At 47.9% G+C, this 18,049-nt stretch overlaps 1 protein-coding gene across 1 annotated transcript; it reads right to left on the reverse strand.

The window, feature by feature from the left end:
* Positions 1–4,018: 4,018 nt before the first annotated feature.
* Positions 4,019–7,745, reverse strand: LOC115393806 (hyaluronan-binding protein 2-like). The gene is made up of 13 exons (XM_030098915.1): positions 7,680–7,745; positions 7,569–7,581; positions 7,109–7,192; positions 6,917–7,027; positions 6,711–6,830; positions 6,404–6,520; positions 5,660–5,828; positions 5,375–5,466; positions 4,981–5,221; positions 4,756–4,898; positions 4,514–4,651; positions 4,261–4,403; positions 4,019–4,174 (listed from the first exon to the last, which is right to left on the reverse strand). Exons 1-13 carry the CDS (start codon positions 7,743–7,745, stop codon positions 4,019–4,021), a joined length of 1,593 nt encoding a protein of 530 aa, XP_029954775.1.
* Between the last annotated feature and the right edge of the window lie 10,304 nt (positions 7,746–18,049).

Below are 18,049 nucleotides of genomic sequence, written 5' to 3' on the forward strand. Positions count from 1 at the left end.
AACAGGCCGTGTGAGTCACCAGCATCTGCAAGCGATTGCAGCTCATCAGCCTTCTTGTCCCACCACATGTTCTTCAGTCTCCTTATTTCACGCTGGAGTTGTGACCTAGCATTGGACAGCAGCTGCTTGCTACATTCTGAGTTCTCACTCAGATGTTGGTTGTGAGCCTTTTGTTTCTCTAGAAGGAGAGGTTGAATCGTATCCTGATTTTCCAAGAACCAGTCCGGTGAGCTTCGGTTGGGGTGACCAAGAACTTCCGTTGCTGCATTCAGGATAGTGTCCTTCAGTGTGCTCCAAGTGGCATTCACATCCACTTGTGTCTGCATCGCTCCCAGAGGCTTGTGCAGCGATTGGCTCAGGGCATCCTGGTATTGAGTGGAATTTAGCTTCTTTACGTCCAGTTTCTTGGGAATGGTCGAGGCACATTTCCTTCTTAGAAGTTCCAGCTGTAGGTCAACTTTTCCGCGTATGAGGTAGTGGTCAGTGGAGCATTCTGCTCCTCTCACAGCCCTCGTAACTGCCACTTCTTTAAGATGGCTGCTTCGCACAAGGATATAGTCAAGCAGATGGAAATGCTTAGACCTGGGATGCATCCACGAGTAGTAGTGGTGGTCTGGCTGGTTGAAATATGTATTGGTGATGCTGAGGGACCGTTGGGCACAGAAGTTTAGAAGGAGAACACCATTTGAATTGATGCCACCCTTGCCAAACCTTCCAATCACACCATCATACGTACTGTAGTCACTTCCCACTCTGACATTAAAGTCTCCTAGTAAGCCTGTCAGCTTTAGGGACATCATCCACAGCTCTATTGAGCTCCTCATAGAAGGCTTCTTTGTCTTGAATGGAGTAGGTCATGGTTGGAGCATAAACACAGATTAGCGTGAGAAAGTTCTTGTTGGCAAGTGGCACGCGTAGATTCATCAGTCTTTCTGACATGCCTTTGGGCAAGGACGGCAGTTTGGCAGCTAGTTTGTTAGAGACAGCAAATGCAATGCCGGCCTCTCTTCTCTCACCGGTTTTTCCACGCCAGAAAATGGTGTGAGATTCTTCACGAATCTGACCCTGGCCCTCAGTTCTTGTCTCCTGCAGAGCTGCAATGTCGATCTTGTATCTTTGCAGCTCGTTGCAGATCAGGGCGGAGCGTCTCTCAGGTCTTGTATCATTGTCCAGCATGGTACGGACATTCCAAGTACCAATAGACAGCTTCATCTTCTTAACTTTCTTCCTACCGCCAGAGTGGAGCCCCGTTGGCCGCAGCGTGCCAACCAGGGTTGGTTAGAGTGAGCTTTGTTTACCCCACCTTTTATAGGGGCTTCCTCGGATTGAGACAGGCAGTGCTATCCCTAAACAGGGCTGCCCAGTCACCCACACAGCTGCCCCAGCCTACTGTCACTCCAGTTCAGCAAGGCTGTGACCATCATATGTGGGCCGCCTATGTGCAGGAATCATGCTGGCAGCTCCCAGCGCCTCAAGCCTGCCACCGTCACACTTTCCCGTCGCCACAGGACTTGTTGCTTCGCTCCTCCTTATGCCTCTCCTCCTCGCCTTACACAGTAGCTGTGGGCTCGCGACGTCGTGCCCCCATCGTCGAGCCTCTCTAGACTTGTATAACCTGGACCAGCGGTACACCGAAGTGTAACAGATCTGGGGAGTGTACAAGCTGCCCCGCAGTTGCCGCTAACTGGCCAGTTGTGCCACCCCGACCTACAGTAGGCTCGTCCGAGTGCCACTGCTGAGTCGACCGCCGATGACGTAACCTGTCAAGCGCCCTCCTCAGTATCAGTCAGCATGCTGCCACTGACTTCACCTTATCCCTGGTACGGGGCCCCTAACCAGGTACTGTCAACCGGAGCCAGGTGAGCCCGGGACTCATGTGGGCAGGGTGGCCAAGGGCCACCCATTACCCCCTGGGGGGGGGGGGGGTAATGGTTTGAATTAGATTAGATCCCATATTTTTATGTGTCTGATGTGTGAAAGAGCAGTTGTGTAGGAAAAAGGCATCACCCTGAGCCAGAGAAGATCCCTAGTGTGCCCAGTGGCGAAAACTGGGTATCATCTGTACTGACTTTGAAATATTTCATAATAAAGCAGAAAAACCACAAATTCAAAGAAACACGTTTATTTGTTTATGTACATGTTTCTAATTCACACACACAAACTTTCCACCAGAGCAGTCAGCAGAGTAGAAAATGCTGAGTCAGCTTCTCTGAATCCAGTCATTTGCTTCTTGTTCGGGTTCTCCTGCCAGTCAGAGTCTTCCCGTTTTCTTTTGGCTGGATTTGGAGCTTGACTCTGAGTGGTGGAGGAAGGCTCTGGTGACACACACAGCTTTGCCATTTGTCCTGCTGCTTGTTTACAGATTGAGCCCATTGTTGGACAATAGAACGAAGACTATGGCCAGCGGACAGTACCACCTCACCCCGGACATGATCCACCTGGTGGAGGCCAAGAAGGCCCAGGCTCTGGCCAGCAATCCGAACTACAGGAAGAAGCTGCACCAGTACACGGTGCTGCCCGACGACATGAAGGTCGAGTGGGCCAAGAAGGCTTACAACCTGCAGAGTGAGGTGAGGGCAGCGGAGAATGAAGGGACGATAAGAGCACTGCTGAAGTGAAGAACCTGATCTGACTTGATTTTATCTTTTGATTCACATCTAGAAACTGTACAAGTCGGATCTGAATTACATGAAAGGCGTGGCCTGGGATGGAGTTGGTGCTCCCCAGCTGGAGTCTGCAATGAAAGCTGGGCAGCTCCTCAGTGATGTATGTGGATGTTAGAGTTCCATTCTGCTTTCATGCACCTGGTTGAATGTTTTATGTTTTTGCATTGTGATCTAAGGTCTAGTTGAAATTGTTTTGAAGCCCTTGTTGGTTTCCCTAAATGCAGAAAAAGTACCGCCAGCTGCCAGACAGCCTGAAGTTCACCTCTGTCACAGACTCCCCGGATATCATCCACGCTAAGGCGAACTACCAGCAGTGCAGCGAGGTAAGAGAACTCATATTATTCTCCTCTGAGCCACTTCTGTTGTTTTTACCGTGTGCTTTGAGAATGATTGATATGAAAATCACACGTTTATTACCTTTTGTCAATCACAGAGACTCCACAAATCCAGAAAGAATAACGACATGCATAAATACACCTTACACCCAGATGATGCAGACTTTGTGAGAGCCAAGGTTAACGCCCTGCAGATCAGCGACGTAAGGCTCAAATCCAGAAGTCCAGCACCTCCTCCTCCTCCTCCTCCTCCTCCGCTCTCCAGAACTCAGTTAAAATGTCCAACAAAGCCATAGAAGACGCATAGATTTTTAGAGATGACACTTTTGAAAAGTGTGTTTAACTTTTACTGAGAGGTTTATTTTACTACTTTGATGAAGTGACTGAAGTTGTGGTGTAGTTTTATGGAGCGCCACAGGCTGTTGCTGCAGCAATGAACGATGATGTGTAGTTAATTTAATGGCAAAGGGGATAAAGTATGTAGAACAAAGACGGGAGTTTGTTCGAGAGACGATTGAGGTTTGTGTATGTGCTAAAAAAGAAGGGAGTCCAGAAAAAAACTGTTTTCAGATGTAGATTTTATCACTTCTGAGTGGGTTGATATGCAAATAAAGGACCAGTTTCAACAACAGTTCAAGGAGTAACATCAAGATGATCGGAGCAGTTTTTATATCTATATCCTGGGTGTGTTCAGAAGGTACCAGATGGTCAGCAGGCGTGACCCTGTTGCAGCCGTGCTGAACAGGTGTGGTCATGCTGTCCGCGTTGAGCCAGGCTCAGAAAACCACAGAAACCACGTGTGATCCACTTTTTGTCTGGCAGGTTCAGCTTTGTGAGTTTGTGACGGTGCCTCTTGTACCTCAAAGCTGGGCTGGGAGTAAATGCTTGATTTCACTGCTGATAAAATAAACTCTTTTTGTTTTGTTTTTTTCAAAGCACGCCACTCTGTCCTCTCCTGTTCTTGCCTCTCCGAGGACAGATATCTGAGTACAAAAGGCAACCGCGAGTTCGAGACGTTCAGTTCATCTTGGATTTGATCCAGTTGAGGAAGGTGTGAACGTTGGCGTAGACGCCGGGCTTGTTCCTCTCGGCGCAGCCTTGGCCCCAGCTCACCACCCCGGTCACGTAGTGTGTCCCGTCCTGTTCGCACACCAGGGGGCCGCCGGAGTCACCCTGCAGGATGACATTAGAAAAAAAAGCGTAGATCACAGAGCTGTCTGGCCCCTCCAGAGGAGGCTCCTCAGATGGTTTTCACTCACCTGGCAGGAGTCCACGCCGCCCTGCAGGATGCCTGCACACAACATGCTGCTGTCCAGCACATTCCCGTAGATCTGAGGAGCTTTGCATCGGTCTTCAGAGATCAGAAAAACTCGAGCGTTCAGCAGCTGGGGGCTGTAGCTATCTGGAAAGCAGAGGGTACAGGGAATCTGCACAAAGTTCCTTTTTGAACATCAAACTTCGCAAAATTTGATATAAAAAGCATATAAAGGCCGTTTATAGACCGAGTGTTACATGCTTCTGTGGCTCCCCATCCGGAGATCACACACTCCTTCCCTGCAGGGAACGGCCGGTCGGGCAGACAGGCCGTCCTCACAAAGCGAGTTTCCTTAGCGCAGTAAGGACTGTCCGTAACTTTGAGTTTAAGGAGAGCTGCAAAGAAAAACAGCAACTTATTTATTCATATCGATAGCAGCAAATATAAGGATTATGAAGTTTAAAAACTTTTTGAAAAACTCCTGATGCACATGACTTACCAATGTCATTGTAAACAGCTACGGGAGTCGACCTGTAGTTCTCATGAACGATGGTCTGGATGACCGGGATGGTCTGGTCCATTTCCTCCTGCCTCTGGATGTTCACTCCTCCCAGCACAACCTGGTACTCCTTGTTTGGGAGACTGAAATACAGGCACGAATCAACCGCATGAGCAGAAACATTAAATGTGAGAGGTCAGGAGGTCATGAGGGCAGCAAACCCACATGCAGTGGGCGGCGGTGAGGACCCAGCAGGAGGAGATCAGGATGCCGCCGCACATGTGTCCATAAAATCCGTTGGAGCCCCGGTCTCTCATCTGCAGCGACACCTGCCAGGGGTGGGCGCCTGGGAAAGACTTCCTGCCCCCGTGGATCCTGGAAGTGCGAAGGGGCTGGGATTTCCCACACTGGGAGAACTGGGCGGGACCGGCGTCCGGCCTGGACGGCGTCGGGGGCGGGGCTGGAGCTGGAGCTGCGGTGGCCGGAATGAAGAAACATGAAGACGATGTTTATAAGGTATGAATCATGAGGGAGAGGCAGGAAATTCAGGCATTTCAGAAACCAGACTGCCTGCTATTGCAGTATTTTTATTTATATATTTTTTTTCCAGAAAGATCACCTGCAGAACACTTCTTGACGTTGCAGTGGTCCCAGGTCAGTTCTCCATTCTTTTTAATGAAACACCACGGCTTCTCATCACCGTCGGGGTTCCTGAAAAGAAAAAGACCTGAGTGAAACATCCATAAGTCGAGATTATACATGCATAAAAAATATTTTTTAAAAATCTCTGAACTTTTTCACAAACATATTCCATCAGGAAAATATGGACGCAAACTGAAACACTTTCGTAAATGTAATGTGACATGCAATAAAAACAGAATCTGATTAAGAATCAAAGAAGTACCTGCAGTAGTTCTCTGCCAGACCATTGAAGTCTGAATACATGACGTAAGGATCTTCCCCATGCTGTGTGATGAAAAACGAATGCCAGTCCAGACACTCCACCCCTTCCTCTGTCGTACTGACGACGCCCCTGTAGTCTGCTCCAGACCCAACGTAGCAGTCGGTGGGAGCTGAGGGAGAACGCGTCATGTCAGAGTGAAGATATGTGAGATAAAAGCTTCAAAGGGAATCATTAGTTCTGACAGAAGAACCTGCAGATTTTTTATGGTTTTCAGTGAAATTCTGGTTCGTTCTCTGAGGCACAACAAAAGATTAAAATCATCATCGATCTCTTTCACAAAAAAGCATAGAATCTGACTCAGAAAAGCAGCCATTTAGTTAAATGCAACAAGTATTATAATAATTAAACTTAACTTAAATACAGCTGCTCTTATATTTTATGAGTTGTATTACCAATAAGAGACATTCAATTCAAATGTACAGAATATCTCAAGAACATTAAAGAATGTGTTTACTGTGTTTACATGTGTATGAAGCAGAATTTTTTTTTTTTTTTTTTTTACAAAAAACCTTATTGACTAAAAAAAGAAGAGCTAATCAAATGCATTGAGTATTAAATAAAGTTGCTTTTGTAGATTGGCATTTTTTAAACCTTCCAGAATTTGCACAATTTTAATCATGTGTAAGCTTCAAAACAAAAGACTTGTGCACTGAAAATCACGTCAGTTCTGCAGGAAATCTTTACCAGTTCCACACAACCTCCCGGTGAATCCATCGGGACAGGCACAGCGGAAGCGGCGGTTCCCTTTAATGCAGGAGCCTCCATTTTTGCAGGGGTTTGGTTGACAGGGAGACGCTGGCACTGATACACACAAGACAAACACTCAGATACACTGACTGGAAGCTTTAGATGCACATGTTTTGGTTTGGAACTAATAATGCATTCAACATTTGGAAAATATATTTAAAAAAAAGTCAAAGGTCTGGCATTGTTTTTACAGAGCAGTGTAGTTAACTGTGTCAGAAAATGATTAGGAGTGTTAACAACTCACAGGTCTTGCAGTCTGGACCTTGGTAGGGGGGTCTGCACTTGCACTCATAAAACGGCTGTTTGTTCATGTTAACAATGCAGTCACCTGCGCCGCATTTGGCATCCTCACAAACATTTCTCACTGTGGAACAAAAGCAACACGTCAAACTCAATCAGGTGAGAAATTCAATAAGGAACACTTCATTCGACGAACATGAGCCGTTTTACCTTTCTGGCACCTTTTGCCAGTGTACGGTTCGGGACAGTAGCATGTGAATTGTGTCGGAGACGTGCTGCGGCAAGAACCCCCGTTGAAGCAGGGGTTTTGTTCACAGGCATCTGAGAAAAACAATCAATTATAATCCTGCTGCTGGCCCACAATGCAATGTCGTATGATGAAGGTCAAGTGTGGAAACTCACTGGGTAGGTCCAGGAGGTCGATCAGCCAGTCACCAAAATCCCACCTGACACTAGTGGTATCGGTGGGGCCGTCCACGTAATCATCTGCCAACAGAGGACAATTCAAACAAGACTTTTGCAACTGGACACAGTCTGTACACTGTCTGCTGGCGTTTGAGGTGAGGGATGAGATATCTGCAATACTTTAAGGTGAAAGATGCAACTTTGGAACACCTGGTTGGTGTCAGCAGATCCAGACATCTTTACATTCTGCTTTGTCTAAGGAAGATTGCTGGATCTATCAGACTGAATTTAAAAGATTTCATTTACTTTTCTTTTAAGATATTCACTAAATAAAGAGTAGCACCACACATCTTCAAATAACTCTGACTTGACATGACTGGATGCTTAATTGTCTGATATGTTAGCAAAGTGGCACAAACAGTGAAATGAATCATGTCTCCACCACCGAGGTTCTTACAGTATTCATAGACCTGCAATGACAAAAAATCACAGCAAAGATCTGAATCAGTCAACAAATACTCTTGAGTTATGAGTAAAACCTGCATGAAATGCTCATAAAGAAACTTACATTCGGGTTATTTCCATGAACAGTGTGCACACTGAGGAGAAGCAGCAGAGCTCCTGTAGCCAACATGGTGCTGTGACCGACTCTTAGTTCAACATCTGGATGTTCAGTGTTCACTTTCATACCACACCTGTCAATCTTTAGCCAGCTGCATTGATCTGGTGGGAGTTTGTGTGTTTTAGGGCCGTGCTTACTGTTTTCTTCAGCACAGTTTCATTTACTTAACCTTGTCTTGTTTTCCTGCAAATTACAGTCGAACTTGAAACTCTGGAGCCAAACTTCAAGCGCTGTTCTTTTCACTAACTCAAAACTAATCACCACCGCGAACAAACACCACAAAGACAAGCTGGAAATTCAAAAGATATGACCCATTTTGTCAAACAAAACAAGCCTTCAGTTTCTCATCTTTATGATGAGGAGTTCCTGAAATATGTGAAACTGATTGGAGGTCTGTTTTCAAAGAGAGAGTTTTTCAACAATCAGCCTCAGTTTGTGAAATCTCTGTTTGATGTGGACAGCAGCCACAGAGGCCAACGATGTGGAACAAGGACTGAAAACCGTGGGATTTAATTCAATTTCAATTCAATTCAGCTTTATTTATGCAGTGCAAAATACAACATAGTCATTTCTAGGCTGCTTTTACAGAGAAAACCCAACAGGTCCACATGAGCAAGCATAATCGACTGTGGAAAGGAAAAACTCCCTTTTAAAAGGGGGAAACCTGCAGAACCAGGATCAGAGGTGGCGGCTTTCTGCTATTCCGGTTGAGCAAATGCTGTTCCTAATGTGTCCACTGGGGGTCCCACAGATGTTTTTAGCCAGAGTGCAACATCAAAGAGCGCATATATAATCATGTGGGCGCGGTGTGTTTCCTGCAGCCGCTGCTGCTGAATTGGGCTGTGTGTGTGCTCTCTCATGCTGCCAGGTGTGTCAATCCCTCCTCAGTAGGAAGGTGTGATCTATTGTTTCGATTAATTTCATTATATTCTGATATGATTTCATGATTTGTGTTACAGTTGTGCAGTCACCAGCTGTGGCTGCTCCTGGGCTTACCGCTGTTTCGGCTCCCCTTCTCTGGATGTGCTTGGCACCTAATCGTCGCGCCGCGGCCTCCTCAGCGCTCCCTGCTGTCCCAGGGGCCTGATGGACAGTCCGGGCTCCTTAAGGAGTGTTGCTCACCTGTATTGAGCCTCGGAGCTTGGGCATGAGCCGTGCTGTGACATTTTTATAGATGCAGATGCACCATTTCTTTTGGTTTTGTTGAAAGCCCGTGCCCTCAGTGACTACATTTCCCATAATTCACCGGGTGTTGCATAGCTCTGCTTCGGTTTCGTTTTTGGTGGACATGTGCGCAGCAACCTTGAATTGAAAGACTGCCATCCACCTTGCATCAGGTGTTTACCGTGTGTGTCCTTGTACTGTGTGCGTCCATAAGATGTAAGTATTTGAGATGCATAATATAATTGTGTATTTGCCATTATTACCTGTGTGCAATAATAGTTATCCTTGTGTTACACACTGTTCTTTATATGGGCTGTAGCTACAACAATGTGCCATCCTGTGTCCATTCTATCACTATATGTTCACTATATTTACACTTTATGTTCATTTTCTGCATACATATATATATATATATATGTGTGTATGTATATATATATATATATATATATATATATATATAAAATTATTATTATTTTTTTTTTTACATGATCCACCTGTTCTGGCTATTTGTGGTGGTTTGAGGGGTTGATCCCTTTTGCTTTGTTGGAACTCCCTCTAGGGGAATTGCACGGCACTGCATTCTGTTGATAAAGATTTGTTTTCTCTGTTCTGTTACAGATGGCCACAAACACACACACACTGACACAGAAACACACTGATTCACACAAATATAAACTCTAAACCTGAAAGCCTGCAATAACCTTCATCATCACCTGTCTCCAACTCCATCTACCTTCTCCCATTCATCTCTACAATAAATCCTGTGAACTGCACGGCTGGAGTTTTGCCTGTTCCTTCTGACCGAGGACAACTCAGATGATGAACGATCGCAAATCAGCGCACATCCCAAACAAATGGTCCTTTGAGCCGGATGTTTATTGGCTGAGTGATCAAGATGGCATCTCCATGTGATGAAGCTTCTGCTGAGCAGAGTCCTAAACATAGTCCCCGTCCACGGAGGAGAAGGAAGCTTCCGGGACATCTGGCGGATTATGAGCATGGCTTACCTGATCCGGAGGAGTCATCATCCAGTTCAGAGGAGTCTGATAGATATGAACAGAGATGAGAGAAGATGGAGGCAGCTTGGGACAGAGTCCTGAAAATGATGAATGATATGCAGCTTACGATGAAAGAGACCAGCTGTGCACTAACTAAACGTGTGGAGCAGCTGGAGCGAGCCAGTAAGTCCTGCAGTCCTCTCCCTCGACCTGGTGATGAGCAAGACAGAGCTGCTTCTCTTCCTGCTCTACATCAAGCCCCTCAACCTAGTAGTAGCCTGGTTATCTGCACCACTGATCAAGTTAACATCCTAGCACCAGCAACGAGGCAGGACGCCAGCACTCCGGTGAGTCTGTTCCGGCCAATAGTGCCTGCGTCTTCATTACCACAACGTGCCAGCCCAATGTCCCATTCAGCACCATGGCCAGCTCCTCATGTTGCGAACCCCACTGTTCAGGGTGCTCCTCTGCCGATTGTTATGCAGCAGTCCCCACCTAATGTTACAGCAGCTCTACTGACACACTGCCCTGTAGCTCCCCCTGTACAGCAGACAGGCGCAGTACCTGCACTTCAGCCGCCTCCAGTGTCACAGCCTGCGTTCCAGCCCGCACCTCAGCCTGCGCCGCCGCCGAGAGCTTATCCTGCTGTCCAGCCAGCAGCTACAGCTGCTCCTCCACCCAGGGTGAGTCATGTGATTCAACCTGCTCTTCGACCAGCCATTCAAGTATCCCAGTCAGTGCCCTTTGGGAGACTTGAACCCAGTCAGGCCGTGCTTCTTTACAACCAGAGGTACCAACGCCCGCCGCCTTCAAGCAGTTATAATCAGGTATGCTCTGCACAGCCCCATAACCTCTCCGCAACCTCATCTGCATTCACACATCAGCCACCGCAGGGGACAGTACCAGCGCAGCAAGCTTATAGTCAATATTATGCACCTCTGCCACCTGATTCGGCCAGTCATTACGTCACTAACCACCCTTCAGGCTATTCCTATCTGCCACTGCCTGATGCCACAACTACAGCAGAAGCCACCCAGCCAAACCTGATGGAGATGATAGTAGCGTCCTCATATGGCATTCTCAAGCCTAAGCTGGCAACATTCAAATCAGGCAGAGAGAGCGACTTCGCATTACTGAAGAAGGGACTAGACAGCCTACTTGGGCCACATGCACATCTCACAGAGGAGTATAAATACCACATCCTGCTGGATCATTTACAGCACCCCAGTGCATTACAAGTAGCTAAACGCTACATTCATGACCGCGCCCCCTACAGCAGTGTAATGCGAGCTTTGGAGCAAAGATACGGGCAGCCCAGAAAGTTAGTCCAGAGCAAACTAAGCGCAATACTTAACTGCTCTCCCATTAAAGCAGACAACCATCATGCCTTTGAAGATTTCGCTTTGGCAGTGTCTAGCCTAGTGGGCCTCCTCAGCACCATGGACGATGTAGCAGCTAGTGAGCTCCAATGTAGGTCACATGTAGACAGATTACTCACTAAGCTTCCCTCCAGCTACAGAGACAGTTTCATTGAGCACTGCATCACACGGGGCATCATACGCACTGGCAGCAACATACACCATGTATGACCTCTCCGAATGGCTCGAGCGTAAGTCTCAAGTGCTCCAGCTCTCAAGGCAAGCCACTCAGCCCCAGCTGTTGGACAGATCCCGCTCAGATAAGGGTGTAGCACACAAGTGCCACCGCAGGTCGGCTACACGCAAGTGAATCCACAGCCAGTGAGTTCGAACTTCCTTTATTGTCCATCAGTGGGCCCAATCCCCACCCCTCAATTCGGCAGGCTTCTCTAGCCGCCGCCACACCGTGCAGTCCTCGATCCTGGTCGTCCCAATCTTCAAGCCTTTTCAGGCTTGCGTGCGCTGGCCTGTCCAGTCTGCTGCTGTCAGTCCAGCTCTGCTCTTCTCTCTCCCGGTCCAGCACACTACTTCAAGCAGGAGAGAGTAATCAAATCAATTGCCAGCACCTGCTGCACCTTGGACACTGGCTCCCTGAGCCGCTTCCCTGCCTCCCTCTCTCCTGCAGCCGAGAGCAAACCATGCCCCTCCTCTATAAAGGGGAACTCCAGAGGCTTAACTGCGTCTAGGAGACAGAGTAAGTCCACATCCATTTATTATGGCTCTGATCCTGCACCAACACAGCCCAAAGCAGACACTACAGCCCAGGCCACCCGCTCTTCTTTCCCCTCTAAGAAGAAGCAGAAATGAAAGCCATATTGCCCGTACTGTGAAGGGACAGAGCACTACCTCAGTGGCTGCGCAGACTTTAAAAGGCTAGACCTCAAAACCGTAGCCACTTGGATGAAGAAGAAGTCCAAATGCTGGTGCTGTAGCTGCAAACATACTCCAGAGCAGTGCACCCTCAAGAAGCCCTGCAGCACCTGTGGAGAACAGCATCTGTTAGTGCTCCATGACCTGGCTGAAGCTAAGAGGCAGGATCCTAGTATCCTAACAGTGAGCACCAACAGAGTGTTTATAGACCCTCTCAGCCATTCTGGTCACATCGTGCTTAAGGTCGTGCCCATTCAGTTACACCACCAGAGGAGGTCACTGGACACATATGCTCTCCTTGATGATGGCTCAGAGAAGACCATTATACTCTCAGCAGCTGTGAAGGCACTCGGCTTATCACAGGAGGAAGAAACTCTGTCTCTGCGCGCTATCCGTCAGGATGTGATTCAGATTAAAGGAGACTATGTCTCATTCCAGGTGTCCCCCAAAACTAAAGCCAGAACACGCTACAACATTGTGCGTGCATTCACCGCCCAACAACTGAGCTTAGCTGAACAATCCTGCCCAGTGGAGCTCTTGAAAGAGAAGTATCACCACCTGCAGCGAGTGTAGCTTGAGGGATTCAACCACATACAGCCTCTAGTGTTACTTGGCTCTGACAACGCTCACCTCATAACTCCGGTTCGTCCAGTCCTACGTGGCCCAGCCCAAGGACCTGTTGCTGTCTGCACTAATCTGGGATGGGCTATTCAAGGTCCAAGCAGTAGCATGCCCACACAGCAGGGAGAGATGCAATGCCTGCTCATTTCATGCCTTCCCCCTGCGGATGCCCTGTACCAGGATGTACAGTGTCTGTGGCAGCTGGACGCTCCTCTCCACCGACCAGAGAAGGAGGTGACACGCTCGAAGGAGGACAGAGAGGCCACAGTCATATTGGAGGCTAAAACCACCAGAGTGCCTGTAGATGGTGTGGAAAGATATGCCACTCCATTACTCCGAAAGAGAGATTTCCCTCACATGCACGACACTCCTGATGTAGTGACAGGACTTCTGAGATCAACTGAACGCAAGCTGAGTAAAAACCCAGATTTGGCTCACACATACAACAAGGAGATTAAGAAGCTGGTCGACTCCGGCTATGTGGTAAAGCTGACTCCAGAAGAGATTCATAGCTCTGCTGAATCGTGGTATGTGCCACACCACATTGTACACCACAACAACAAAGCTCGAGTAGTCTTGAACTGCTCCTTTGAGTACCAAGGGACTGTACTCAACCACTACCTCCTACCAGGGCCAACCCTGGGGCCTACACTACTGGGTGTCCTTCTCCGCTTCAGACAGCATATTGTGGCTGTGAGTGGAGACATAAAGGCCATGTTTCACCAGGTCTACCTCCTCCCAGAAGACTGTCCACTGCTGCAGTTCCTATGGAGAGACTGAGACACAGCGGCCTCCAGATGTGTATGAGTGGAAAGTTGTGCCTTTTTAGGACGACATGCAGTCCCTGCTGTGCGACCTTCGCCCTTCAGAGCCACGTGAAACAGCACAGTGATACTCACCCAGATGTCTTCAACTCAGTCCACACAGCCTTTTATGTGGACAACTGTTTGGAGTCCCTCGCTGACCCACAAGAGGCCAAACTGCTCAGTGACCGGATGAGAGAGCTGCTCATTCAAGGTGGGTTTGAAATGCGGCAGTGGGCGAGCAACATCCCTGAAGTGGTCGCACATCTGCCCAATGCCGCTAGTAGAGGTCGACCGATATGGGTTTTTTGGGGGCCGATGCCGGTGCTTTCCAAATTTGGGCAGCCGATGCCGATAGGCATAGCCGATTTTTCCGATATATATATATATATAAGTGCTGTCAGTTTTAATCGCGATTAATCCATTGAGGTCTGCCAATTGGGTCAAAGAAAAGAACTCGAGGATAATAGTGTTTTTTGTGACATTGGGACTGATTTATGAGGATTAGATTCTTCATTGCGAATAATCTCAACTTTAAAAAAAGTTCATTGTTGACAGTTCTCCATGAATTATTCACGATTAATTGCGATCAATGTGATTAAAACTGACAGCACTAATATATATATATATATATATATATCACAAAATGATATATATATATCACATATATATATATTTCCCCCGCAAAAATGTGATATATATATATATATCACATTTTTGTGAAATGCAGCAATTTCTGAGCAACTAAAAGAAATCTATTACAAGTCGTGTCCAGTCCTCTGAACATTTATTCAGCTTTCAAAACAATGAAATATTTTGTCTGAGTAAACACACAATGTAACAAGCAATAGTAAACATTCACACTCTCCTTAAAGTGTCAAAAATGAAATTTAAACTTTAATATAATTTGAACAAAAGTAGTCAGAAACAAGGCTGTAAAAAAAAAAGTCATACATACAAATAAAAACATAACTCTGATCATGCATTATGTGGAGGAATTTGCGGGTGGCAAATACATGTTTCAGAAAAAGCCCCATGATGGATTACTTACTCTTTTTTCCACTCTCGCCATTTCCTCCTATTTACTTTGTTCAGTTGTTAACTACAGTAGTGATGTGTTTTCACCAACACGGTTGAACACGCACAAGTAAAGTCAGCTTAGACCATGCTAATCCCTTACTGCTAAAACTTGTCACAAAGTAGCGTTTGAAGTTAACAATATGCAGGGTTTCCGCCAGACCTTTTCAGTCCGGTCGCCCTGCCTGCGCTAAATTGTGCAACGCCCGGACAACGGAGAAAAAGAAGAAAAAACTCTCCGACGGTCGAACACCGGCAGCGTTAGCAGCGTTAGCAGCATTAGCAGAGTTAGCAGCGTTAGCAGCGCCTGATCAAAAATTGAGTCATTTTATACAACGGATCAAAAATCGACTTTTTGAAAGAAAATACGGCCGATGGCCGATGGAGAAAAATGTCCAAATATTGGCCCGATATATCGGCCGGCCGATAAATCGGTCGACCTCTAACCGCCAGGTCAGAGAGCTGCGAGCTGTGGCTGAACTTCAAGAGTCTTGATCCTCAGGAATCCACACTTGGCCTGAGCTGGCACTGCCCAACCGACATCCTGGGATACAAGCACAGTCCTGTAGTCTACACAACCGTCACGCTGTGCAACGTGTACAATGTACTGGCCAGTCAATATGATCCACTGGGTTATATCTGCCCCTACACTACAAGAGCAAAACTCATGGCGCAGGCCCTTTGGAGCAGAGACAGAGAGGATGGGACGAGCCAATACAAGGCAACCTGCTTCAATCCTGGATTGAATGGGAAGAAGAGTTATCACAGCTCCAGCACATCACCATCCCCCGCTGCTACACTCCTCCTCACAAGTACAGTACTGCTACATACGACGCCCACATCCTCTGTGATGCCTCAGAGAGGGCCTATGGAGCTGTAGCATATCTGAGAGTCACTGAGAAGCAGGCGCACATCTCCACAGCCTTCATCCTGGCCCACTCCAGAGTAGCGCCACACAAGCAGGTGTCAATGCCATGCCTAGAGCTATATGCTGCTCTCATGGGAGCTCAGCTGGCCAAAGTACTCCAAGCTGAACTCTCTCTACCCCTGCACACGAGCTATCTATGGTCAGATTCAACTACTTTGCTGCAGTGGATCCAGTCCAGCGCTTGCCGATACAAAGTTTTCGTGGGAACACAAATCTGTGAGATACAGGAGCTGACTTCACCTGACCAGTGGAGATATGTGACCTCGGACGCTAACCCAGCAGACGACATCACGAGAGGGAAACCACTCTCAGAGCTCACAGAATTTAGCTGCTGGTCCCAAAGACCACAATTCCTCACGCAAACTCCTGACAGCTGGCCGAAGCCGCAGACAAGAGTCACCAGCCTTCAACACTGATGAGCTCCGAAAGACGGCTTTCTGTGGCCTCACATCTGTCTCACCAGGTTTGCCAGACCCAAGCCGGTACAAATCCTGGGAAGACCTGCTCATGGCGACACTTCAAGCCCTACATGGGTGGCTGCCACCTCCTGCACAGAATCAGAGTGTTTGGAAGCACATAACCAAATCCTTAGTGCTGCACAAAATTACAGCTTCCCAGAAGAGGTTCACGCCCTCCAAACAGGCCACCCTGTGCGCTGTAGCAGTCGTCTCAGCGCGCTGTCGCCTGAATATGACAATATCTGTGGAGTGATTAGAGTGGGTGGACACCTGCGTCAAGCCACAGAGGTAGACCGACAGCATCCGCCCAGTTGTGTTGGCACCTGAGCATCTGGTCACTCAACTCCTCATATAGCACTACGACACCCAGCTGCTTCATTCTGGTACTGAGAGGCTCTACGCAGAGATACGTCGCACCTATTGGCTTGTCAGAGGGCGCCAGGTCATCAAGAAACATCAGTTCCAGTGTGTAGACTGCCGGAGATGGCGCGCATCACCTTCCATTCCAAAGATGGCTGACCTCCCCTCATCTCGGCTGAGACTCTACAAACCACCGTTTTGGTCTACAGGAGTAGACTGTTTTGGCCCATTCCTAGTTAAGATCGGCCGCAGCAGAGAGAAGCACTGGGGCATCATCTACAAATGCCTCACCACCAGATGTGTCCACTTGGATCTACTCCCTAGTCTTGACACTGACTCCTTCCTAATGTCATTACGAAGGTTTATTGTGCGCCGTGGGAAGCCATACGAGCTGTGGTCTGACCAGGGCACCAATTTCCTGGGTGGCCACAAAGAACTGCAGTGCACCTTTGAAAACAAGGTCCCAGAGCTGCAGCAACAGATGGCCAATCAAACCATCATCTTCAACTTTAACCCGCCACACTCTCTTCACTTTGGGGGAGCCTGGGAGAGGGAAATCAGGTCAGTCAAGTCACCTACACACGTCCTGCCACCAAGCTGGTGGAGCTTCCTGAGATGCCAGAGGATTCCAGTGACACGTCCTCAGTGTAGTGAACCTTTTCAGTGTGTGTATTTGCCCTGCAAATACAGGGGCAGCTGTAAAAAGTCCATGCCCTCAGTGACTACATTACCCATAATTCACCAGGTGTTGCATAGCTCCACTTAGGTTTCATTTTTGGTGGACATGTGCGCAGCAACCTCAAATTGAAAGACTGCTATCTGCCTTGCATCGGGTGTTTACCGTGTGTGTCCTTGTACTGTGTGCGTCCATAAGATGTAAGTATTTGAGATGCATAATATAAGTGTGTATTTGCCATAGCCAAAACAGCAGTACTGCCTTGGGGGATCACCAATTCACCTAACCATTGTCATTTTTTTGGTTATTTTTCTGTTGGAGGCCCCTATTTGCAGGGTGACTGTCTGTCGGTATGGAGGAGGAAGTGCAGCAGCTCCGGGAGCTTGTGCAGCAGCTGAAGGCAGACAACGAGCGTCTGCGTGGGGAGTGTGCTGCGTCTCACTCAGACCCCAATGGGGCAGCGGCAACCTCCACGAATCCAGCTGGTAGTTTTCCTGCTGTTGTGACGGAACATCTGGTGGTTATACCAAGGGATCGCAGGTGTCCCATGTTTAATGGTAGGTCAGGTATTGGTGTCGCTGAGTGGATTGAGGAGATACAGGCATACGTGCAGGATCATTGAGATCCTGGGGTGCAAGTCCCCAGGTGGCGTTGTTCAGGTTTTTTTCTGTCTTTTGTTCACCTCACCACTGGTTCTGCCACACTTTCATTACTGTGGAGGCTCCGGCTGTCGGGTCGGAGACGGGCCTTCTTATAAGAGGACAGGAACGCATCTCTCCGAGGATGTTCCGGTCGGGTCCGTCTCACCTGCAGCATTTTTAAAACCAACGACCTTCACAGAAAGCGCTCCCTCTGGCGTTTGCGTCATTTCCGCCTCCTCTCGTGAATCAGAGGTCCGGAGACACAAACGCCGACGGCATGACAAGGATTTCATCCTCTCTCT

This window comes from Salarias fasciatus, chromosome 8 (genome assembly GCF_902148845.1).
Source record: "Salarias fasciatus chromosome 8, fSalaFa1.1, whole genome shotgun sequence".
In the NCBI taxonomy this organism is placed as follows: Eukaryota; Metazoa; Chordata; class Actinopteri; order Blenniiformes; family Blenniidae; genus Salarias; species Salarias fasciatus.

Excerpts from the sequence above, each read along its gene's own strand:
- LOC115393806 (XM_030098915.1), bottom strand. The coding sequence starts at position 7,745 with ATGTTGGCTACAGGAGCTCTGCTGCTTCTCCTCAGTGTGCACACTGTT. Across the intron at positions 5,222-5,374 it reads CGTCAAGAAGTGTTCTGCAG|CTCCAGCCCCGCCCCCGACG; the intron begins GTGATCTTTCTG and ends CCGCAGCTCCAG. Across the intron at positions 4,652-4,755 it reads AGCTGTTTACAATGACATTG|CTCTCCTTAAACTCAAAGTT; the intron begins GTAAGTCATGTG and ends TTTTCTTTGCAG.